Genomic DNA, 10,048 nt, shown 5'->3' with positions numbered 1-10,048 from the left:
TGTTTCTGAGTGGAAAACGATATACCAGCAATGTAGCATTGTGACTATATACTTTATGTTATTGGCCAAATCCTCTCTTCCCTTATAACTCTAATACTCATAAAACTAATAATAATAGCCATGTTAGGTTGTGAAATCTGTTTCTGTATTCCCATCTTACTTTCATTTTTGAGAGGACCGTCAAAAAGATTGCTATCTTCTTTTTGTAATAGGAATAAAGGAGCATAGCTTTACACCTTTTCCTTTATAAGAAATGCTTTTAGTTCCCTGTAATCAACTTGTCAGTCTGCTGATGCCAAATTTTTCAATGTCACAGCTGAACCTGCTTTTTTTTTCTTCTTTTTTTTTGCCTTTCATGAATCCACAAGAAATGGCCCCTAGACCCCGAGGTTTATGTACGACCAGTTGAAAAATCACTCCTCCACAAAGAAGTGGAAGTTTAAAAAACCAATAATTTTGCTAACAGACTTCAAAGCACTGGGGCTGTTTGTATCTAGGTTTTCCTACCAAAAACATCAGGTTCAGTTGTAACATTAATTTAGAAGATATCACCAGGCCACCAAATTAATGAAAAGTCCAGGGTGTCCTGTCAATTTCGAATAAAAGCCCTTAACAAGTGAAGAATGATAGGGTGTTATTATTAAACTACAAAAAATTTCTGCACATGCATTATTTAATGAAAACTTTGCTAAATCCTGTTTAAGCCATAAATTGATTGATGTAAAATCAATAGCTGATTTCTGATCTAACTCCACTAAGTGAGACGAATTGCATCATATGGATTCAAACTGAGTGACTTCAGATGACTCTGATGTTTAGTTAGTACATATATTTAAGCTGCTAATGACATGAAGAATACAATTTGGAAAGTGCAGACATGATGAGTGAATACCTCCTCTCTCTACCAGGAACACCGAACAATTTCTGTTTGACTGTTTTAGGTGTTTCTGCCCGCAGAACTCCTACAAGTTCTTCCTCAACACCTTTACAGGGAAGACTGGACAAGGCAGCAGCGGTGCCATGAGCTCTCTGTAAGGCAAAGAGCTCCCCAGCAGAGAGATCCGTATCCTACGAGCAAGCCAATCTGCCCTGTTCCACCCAGGAGAGGGCACTCTTACACCTGTCCGCACAACCGGACGTGGACACGTATAGGAGGAACAGGAAAGTTAAGATGACAACTTAAAAACTCGGTCAACTTGCACAACCAGTTAGTTATTTTTATGATAAAGCTAATCTTCGGAATGAGTTGAGTCATCCAAACACTGCCACAACAGGAACACAATATGACAGACAATAAACGTGCAGGCTAAATTTATTCATAGTCTCTGAAATGTGCTAAATGATACACAGATTAAAAAAAGACAACTTCTGGCATGTAGGCCTCTCTGTTAAAAGCTGGGATGACAGAAAGAGAGCTGCAGGTGTGAGTTTGGTGGAAAACGAGGGTTAAATTTAAAAATAACCTAGTTTTATGAATATTATTTGTTGCTGATTTCTCTTTAAATAAAGCATTATTATAAATGAGCATAGGAACATTTAAATGCAAAGTGCATACCATCTAATACTAATACAGCCTGTGAAGTTAATCCTCATATGGATGCCTCATGAAATAAACAAAATAAGAATTTAAAATATGTTACAGGTTCAACCCCTGTTTCTGAAGTGTTTGAAATCAATACACAGATCTCTTGAGACAGCTCTCCTCTCCATTAAGAAATCCTCTGGCAACAATGAGAGAAGATCAAGCCTGACATTTTTTATTTTTCTGAACTAAAGAGGCCAAGATGAGGAGGGGGGAAGTCTTGTTATGCAACACACAAAGCAGCAGAAAAGGAACAGAATATTGCATGCTGGAAAGTTATAGTTTCAAAAATGGCATTGTCTTCTAATCACAGGGAACAATCTCAATAATTCCAAATTCTCTCTGAATAATTATAATAGAAAAATATCTGACTGATATGAACAGAATAAAATAAGGAAAATATGGAAATGAGAAAAAGATCACCAAGAATCTTAACTTGAAGAACAGAAATTTAATCGTACTTAGTGCTGTCATAAGCGTCTTGGAGTCCCCAGGCAGTATACTGGGGTTGGAGGGCATCCATAGTCTCAGACAGATGAACCATGCACACGATGACTGTACTGTATGTACAGTGAGTCCAACATGTGCTATTTGTGCATGAACAATAGCCACTTTTCCATGAAAATGCCGGGAACTGTTTCCTATATATAGGTTGTAGGATAGATAATATTTCCCATATTACATGGGAAATGATACAGTGTTTAGGATGTTTGGTTACCCTAGCATCTGCTAATGCATATTGACAGTTTTTCCATATTGAGAGCTTGGGCTGAAGTCTTACAACCACTGATCTTACTTTATAGGCACTGATCCTGTAAGCTTTCCTCCTGCAGTAATCTTCCATAGTTTGAACTTCATTTAATACACCATATTTCCTGCTCCCGCCTCCCAAAGAATTTCAAAGCAGTATGCCAAACATACTAAACAACACGTGGATACCCAGAATTGTATCTCCCCTCTATTAGTTATGACCAACACCAACGGGCAAAAGTATAGACCAATATGCAGACAGTTTGGGGAAGCTGCTATTGAAAGAACTGTTTGGTATAAGACTAAATTGATGATGGCATTGATGAAAGAACTATCTCCTGAAATCAGATATACTACAAAAGTTTGTAATTCAAAAAGTGAGCTGACTATGTTCAACAGACTACAGTTTTACATTTTATGTATGGATTTTTCTAAGGGTGAAAGACTAATGAGAACTTAATTCAGAGGATAGACACAGGACTCTATTATCAACATACCACAAAATATATTACGAAGTCAGACATGGAAGTCACTGAAAACACAAAGAGGCTACGTTCTCGTTCTTTCTAAGCATTTTCTTATTTCACAAAAAAAACCCCAACAAACCTTAAACTAAACCAAAACTCCAAACACCTATTCAGAGAGTGCTAGTCTGTGGTCCTGTTCTGGCCTAAAACCCTGTGGAGTCTTCTGTAAAACAGTAAGCTACAGTAAAGTGTAAAACAGTATAGGGGGTATACAATGATAACCCCAACATGCTGATTCCATAAGGTACTGATTTTTATGCAGTATTTTAATCCTGGCAAAACTCACCACTACTCTGTTCTACTCCCCCAAACCCCTTTCTATATCTATCTTTTATCAAAGAGAAAATTAACACAGTAAATGGTGAATATGAAACAACTGTGAGATAAGTTAAAGATGCCTATTTAAGGACAAGGGAAAGGAGTGGGGTATACTATGGAAAAGAGATACAGTAATTCATAATAATTTGATTTGCTTTTTGCAGTAACAGACTCTGACATTTGTAATCCAAATGAGCACATGAAAATGAACCTAGATACAAACAAAGCAAAATCATTGCCCTTTACTGTGGCTGTTACTGGATGTCTACTACCTATAACATATAAGCATACTCACAGGAACACAAAGGATTCTGACACTTGATAAAGGTCATGTTTTCCACTCCATCCAGAGCAAAATCTGAATATTAGAAGCTCAGCTTCTTTCTATGAGCTGTCTGAAAAGACATAAGGCATTTAACCCGGAGATTTTATGTACTACCTTTATAATTTTTGTGTATAGTACTCAATCGAAGCTCAGCACACCATAAACCTAACTTTCATCTGTGAGATCTAAAAGGCAGAGAAGAGTTATTACCCTTATTTTACAGGTGAGACCCTAAGGCACAGAGAAGCCATGGCCTACCTCCTCAAAGGGAACTTAAGACACATCAGTGGGACTTAGAAGGCCCAAGATCACACTAGAAGTCATTAAAAAGAAATCAGGCCTAATGCAAAACGGTCCTTCTCAAAAAGGTGCTGAAAACCTCAGCTGAAAAACTGCATTGTGTATTGCATTAAAAACAAGTTTCAGTCTGAAGATGACCTAATTTGATGAACGGATGGCACATGGTACAACATTCTTGCAGGAAAATGGACTTTTTCCAGTCAAACCACAGGAGAAGAGCAAACATGCATAGAAAAAGGACTGTATGCATCTGTATACAGTTGCCAGTTGGTTTTTTTAATCAGTTGGGACTATACTTTCTTTACTGTGTATATAATAGTCAAAATGCTATGTATACTAATGGAGATAAATAAACAGTACTTGCAGATGACAGCCATACCAGAAGTAGACATTTGTTGAGATAAATATCTATGTTGTACATTGTCCTGCACTGCACAGTTAAGAGGAGGCACTATAAAATCCTTCTATAGACCTTAATGTCTTGAAAGCCTCTAGTTCCTGAATAAACAACAGTTGTAAATGCAATCTTATATTCCCCTCTGAAAATCTATCTACGATCTTCCATTCCATACCGTATTTTGTGCACCTCAGGCTCACAGGGATGGTTACTGGTATCCTATTTTAGATTTCTAGACAGAGAAACATCTGTGGCTTGCCGTTTGCTTCGGTGATAAAATGTAACAGTCCATTAGACAGAATTGACGTTCACCTTTTACTCTACTTTTAAAATCTTGTAGCAGAAGCCATAAAAAGAAACAGTTTCTTACACTGCCTCCTCAGAGTTGCCAGCTCCTAGGCCTGCCGGGCCTGCAAGTTCCCCCCCCGTCCGGTGTGAGGAGGCAGCAGTGTCCCCAAGGGAAGGGCGAGGGCAGGAAGAGGGCAAGTAGCTGGGCCAGGGGAGAGATGTGTAAGGAACTCCAGTTTTCTCCAGCGTATAAGGGAGAAAAAAAAAACCCAAACAGATGGGAACTGCTGTATGGGCAGGTCGAGCAGAACCTCAAGGCATGTGAACCCCCGCCTCCCCGGTTATTTTTGCTCGGGCACTCCACGAGAAGACGTGTCAGCTGCTCCTTGCACCAGCTGTTTCCTCACGGACACCTCGGAGTTTCCCCCTGCTACCTCGGACCGACCCCCGGCCCAGCCCTCCCGAGGGCACTCCTTCAACCCCCTTCCCCGGCCCGCTGCCTCAGGGCTCCCCCCTGCTGCGCGCTGCGGGCACAAGGCCGGGCCGGGCAGGGGAGGCCGGGAGGGCCGCGCCGCCCGCGGCGGGAGCCGTGACAACACAACCGCCTTAACGCTGCCCCGGGGCCCGCCAGCGGTGCGGGGCGGCGGCAGGGCTCTGCCTGCAGACTTTTCTCCTCACGCTCTCACCAGGCGCCGCCGGGAACCCGCCCGGCCCATGACACGGCGAGCGGCGGCAGGCAGGTGTCTGCCGGGGCGGGCGGCGAGCGGGACGAAATCGCCGCGCCTCCTCAGAAGGCGGCGGCGGCGGCGACATCCTTCCCTCGGGCGCAGCGGCGAGGAGGAGACCGATAGCGGAGGCCGATAGCGCATGCCGCCGCCCCCGCCGGCCGGCACTCGACCCCCACCGTCGGGGAGCCCCGATGCCCGCTCCACTCCGCGCACACGGCGGCCCCTCCTGAGCGGCGGCGGCGGCGGCGGCAGCAGAACCGGCTGCCCTAGCGCGCATGCTCGGGGCGGGCGCCATTTTGGTGGGGCCGGGAGTTATCCAGCAAGAGCGGCGGCGGAGCTCGCTGGGCCCGGCTCGGAGGCAGCGGCGAGTGGGTGCTCGCTGCAGAGATGGCTAACATCGCGGTGCAGAGGATCAAGCGGGAGTTCAAGGAGGTGCTGAAGAGCGAGGAGGTTAGAGCCTCTTCCCCCCCCCCCCCCCCCGCGTGCCGCCGCCACCCATCCCCGTGTGTGTGTGTGTGTGTGTGAGTGAGTGAGTGAGTGTGGGCAGCGGGGGAAGGTGCGGGCGCCCCGCCGGCCTGCGCGGGGACCCCGCTTCCCCCTCGGCCCCACCTCCCCGCGCTGGGGGTGGGCCCGTCCCACGGCCTCGGGGAGGGGAATGGCGATTCCCGGGGAGACGGGACCCGCCAGCCGCCGGGAGGGGGGGAGGAGGGGGGCCGCGGAGCCCCTCCCCCAGCGGGCAGCGGGAGCCGCCGAGAGTACGAGGAGGGGAGCGGGGCCGGCGGGCCGGGCCCAGGAAGTGCAGTGGCGGCGGCGGGGGGCGCGGCCCGAGGAGGCCGGGCAGGCAGGCCCCCGGCGGGGGTCCCCGCCGCCCGCGGCGGGAGGGCGGGCGGGCGGCCGGTGCCCGGGAGCGCGCTGCCAGGCCGGAGGGTGCGGGGCGGGGCCTGCCCGGCGCGGGGCGCCCGCGGCCCCCGGCCCGCGCCCTCCCGCGGCCCGCCGCACGCGCCTGAGTGCCGCCGCCCGCGCGCGGCTGGGCCCACGCGCCTCTCCGCCGGGGAGAGGCTTCTCCGAGCGGGCCGGGGGGTGATGAAGCGAATCGGTGAGGCTGAGGGGGGTTGGGGACGTGATCTCGCACGTCCCCTTTAAGTCACCCCTCCGGTCAGCCAGTGCCTGAGGCCGAGATTGTGGTTTTATTTATTATTTTTTTCAAAGGGTTGCAAGTAAACCCTGTTTATTTAGGTTACTTTAATACAGAACTTCCTTTATCCCACGGCAGGCTTACTCCCCTTCAGGTGGGTGCTTTTAAAGCCTCACTCATTTCAGTCGTGGTACCTCGTTTTCTGAACCGCACGTTCTGTGGTACGTGGTGGTCAGTAAGAGAAGCTGACTGCTTTCAGGGGGACAATAAAGAAGTTCTGATCATTTGGGGGGAATGTACAGCAGCGTTTGCAGGGTTGCATCAGTACAGCCTTTGCTGTGTCTGTATCCGAGTTGGTGGACGTCAGCCAGATAGGTTTTAATGGTTGTGTCGTCATTGTCGTCCTACTTGGGATGATGTTGCAGGTTAGATGCTTGTGAGATGTTAATGTGAATATGTAACTCTTAAAGCTGTCTTTTTAGAAATCTGGACATATTCACAGAGGAAAAATAGAGAGGATAATTTTTGATACATACTAATGACTGAAGGAAAATATGTTTGAGGTAGCAGTAGTTGATGTGCTTTTAAATTAAGTGTGTGCTAACAGCATTGTTGCTATGCAGCTTGAACTAGCCCCTAGAAAAATGTAAGGGCCTCGTTTTACAGCTGCTTTCAGAGCCCAGGCTGATTTTGCCAAGCTATTGCACAGCAAATACAGAATTGCATGTAAACTAAGAGAAATTTCTAGGTGGATACCATTATACCAAAGCTAGAAAATCTAGACCTTGTACCCCATATAACCAGCTGATATTGTGGGAACAAAGAAGTCTTTATTTGAAAGTGCTGTCTAAAGGCTTCAAGACCCTTTCCCTTTGCTTTATGTAGAAAAAAAGAAACGTTAACATATATAGGTTTTGGGGGAGATCCGTGCTAAATTTTCTTACTGTAAAGGTTGGATCTAGTGAGCACACTTTTCACTATTCCTGTTTGTTTAGTTTATACATTGAAGGGCTCAGTACAGAATGTTGGAAATAAATAACATTATTAAATAGCCTTTAAGCTGCCTAAAGCTTCCCAGAAATAAGATCACAATTCTTATGAAACTAAAATTATGGAATTTTAAAGTTACAATACAGAAGAGTGTGATATTTCTTCTTTTTCCTGCCATTAGCAAGCTACATATGAGTGTTATACTGATATAGCAGTATGTATAAAGCTGCTCTTTACAGAATGTACTATCTCCCCTGTCCTGAATGCAAAACTTCAGCCTTACTCAATGGTTGTCTAAGTTGCAAGCAAAGTTTTTTGTGAATGTTTGTACATTCAAAGGCAGTCAAACTACGGTGTTAGTACTACTGAGCATGAAAACATGGAGTGAGATGGTGAATGGAGCTATAACTAAATACTACAAATCACAGAGAAAAAAATGTGTTTTTTTTTCTGTGATTTGTATACTAAAGTGATTATTAAACTTTGTTTCTTTAAAAAAAAAACAACCCTTTTTCATGAATAGTGATGCTAAATTTGTCATTTAGAAGTTTTAAGTCCCTCTCTGAAGGCAAAGTGGTTCACGTTATCTGCACTTAAATTATTCTTGATTTGATGCTTTGATCTACACCTGAACATGAAGAGCATCCCCCCTGCTTCCTTGCAAATGCATTATGAGCACAAATGCCCGGGGGAGGGGGCAGGCACACTTGGAAAAAGTACATAGGAAGTTTGTTCTCTGTCGTCTTCTTCTACTCACCTTTGGGCTGAAATAGAGTGGTGGAACCAGAAATACTTTTAAAAGGGAGCAGCTGGATGGCAGTTAATTCCTTCTGCATTTGAAGTATGTATTGGAAGCACCAAATTTCACTTCTAAATATCTGTGAAGAAAGAGTTCTGAAAAGGGTGTTTATCCTTGCAATGGATAAGGATCTACGGATCCTTGGACAAGGATGCTATGGATCCTTGCTATGTGTATGACTAAATATACTTTTCATATTACTTAGTGCTTTCTGTTTCCTTGACTTAAATGACATTTCTGGAAAATCACTAAAATGTGAATTTTAGACCATCTTGTGGTCTGGTTTACAGATAAGAGGTGAAGGATTTTTAATTTTTTAAGTTGAGTCTGGGGCTTCTGTATTTTGAAAAAGTATTTAAAGTCTTTTAACACTTTAGCAACAGAAGTGTTTTTGGTCTGCTTGCTTTATTATTTCTAGTTTTAGTAAAAGCTCTACACATTAACTTAAGAAATGGGATATTGTGTATTTAACAGAGATCTTTGTAACTTTGTATCTCTAATATTTGAATGAAATAGATGAATCTAACAACAATTTCTTTGTCAGGAGTGCTCTCCAAACTATGATTTAAATAAAACTTTTTACCTTTGTGTGTGGAAAAAGCTTTAAAATTCTAAGGTACATGAGGTACTGCATCTTTAACAGAGATGAAGCTGTTAAATTAGTCTAGGGAGTAACTTGACTGGTTAAATATGTGTTAAGGGTACTGTACTATGCTTGTACTGCTTACTCATTTTAGAATTTTAATACATTAAATCAGATCATACTCCGAATCCTAGTCTAGGCAAGTCATCAGTTGCTCAACTTTATCTCTTTTCTTGTTCTGTCGTTTCATTAATCTGTTATCCTGTTGGTTTTATGGGCTGAAATTCTAAGGCCACAAAACGTATTTTGAACAAAAGTATGAGGCTGCAGCATGATGGAGAAACCAATAAACAGGTGGAGGGAGAATAGTATCCCACTTTTGATAAGTGGGGAGGAAGCTTTGGTGAAGGTTAGCTGGTATTACTTCAGAATAGAGTTACTGGAATGCTGCAGTGGGTGACTAAATCCTTACCCGCGCTCTGTTTATAAGCAGCTGTCTTATGAGAGGAAGAATCTGTCTGGCATTTAACAATGAATAGAAACATGTTGAAAAATCTTGTGGTCACTTAAAGAGTGATGCTGAGAAGCGGTTGTAGTTCATCAGGTATATTAAACAATATGTGACTTATTTTCATATTTTAGTAGAGCACTGGTGTTATGCTTTAAAGAAATTATGTTATGATAGCATTGAAGGATTCAATGTTTAATTGGCCATCCAGTTTCTTTTACCATGGAGAAATGTAAGGTGTTTTCAGGCCATCTGTAAGTCAGAGGCTAATAGATGCCTTATAGTGAAACCACTACTCTGGTACTGAAGGCAACACACTAGGGAAACATAGCTTCCTCCTAGCAAAAAGAGAGTTGCTGATATCTCTACCACAAAATGTTCTTGTCTTATGATTATCAAGAGGCAGGGGTTTATCTGCATGGGAGGTAAACCCTGATAGAGCTGAGAATAAATTAAACTGAACTGCAGTTATGGAATATGAATATCTGCATGAGCAGATATCTGAAGTAGCAGTTAAAATTTGTAACTTGCTTGAATCCAAAATAGCATACAAGCAGAGACAGTAGGTTAATGGCAAAATTTGAAGTACTTAATTTCCAAGAAGGAAGTGGGTATTTGTTTTGGAGTCTGCTATGTGTTTTTGTGATTTACAGGAGAAAGGAAGAAGGGAAAAGTAATGGTAGCCTGCCATACCATGTCCCTTCTTAGGCTTTTAGAGTTTTAGTGAGTAGCTCTGCTGTTTGCTTTTATTGTTGCCTGTAGTGGTCTTGTGATTTGTGTCAGTTCATAGTAAGATGCTAAGCGGCATCTCTGAAATT

General features: G+C 43.8%; 1 protein-coding gene across 1 annotated transcript in view; it reads left to right on the top strand.

The window, feature by feature from the left end:
- The first annotated feature begins 5,460 nt into the window (after positions 1-5,460).
- UBE2K (ubiquitin conjugating enzyme E2 K) overlaps positions 5,461-10,048 on the top strand; it is a 48,401-nt gene continuing 43,813 nt past the window's right edge. Inside the window, exon 1 of the mRNA XM_052780217.1 lies at positions 5,461-5,665. Coding sequence (XP_052636177.1) covers positions 5,603-5,665 — 63 coding nt within the window. The 5' untranslated portion in view covers positions 5,461-5,602. The remainder of the gene's footprint in view (positions 5,666-10,048) is intronic.

The sequence above is a fragment of the Harpia harpyja genome, chromosome 2 (genome assembly GCF_026419915.1).
Source record: "Harpia harpyja isolate bHarHar1 chromosome 2, bHarHar1 primary haplotype, whole genome shotgun sequence".
Classification (NCBI taxonomy): domain Eukaryota; kingdom Metazoa; phylum Chordata; class Aves; order Accipitriformes; family Accipitridae; genus Harpia; species Harpia harpyja.
Note: the sequence above shows the minus strand (reverse complement) of the source record. Positions and strands in the feature narration are given on the sequence as shown.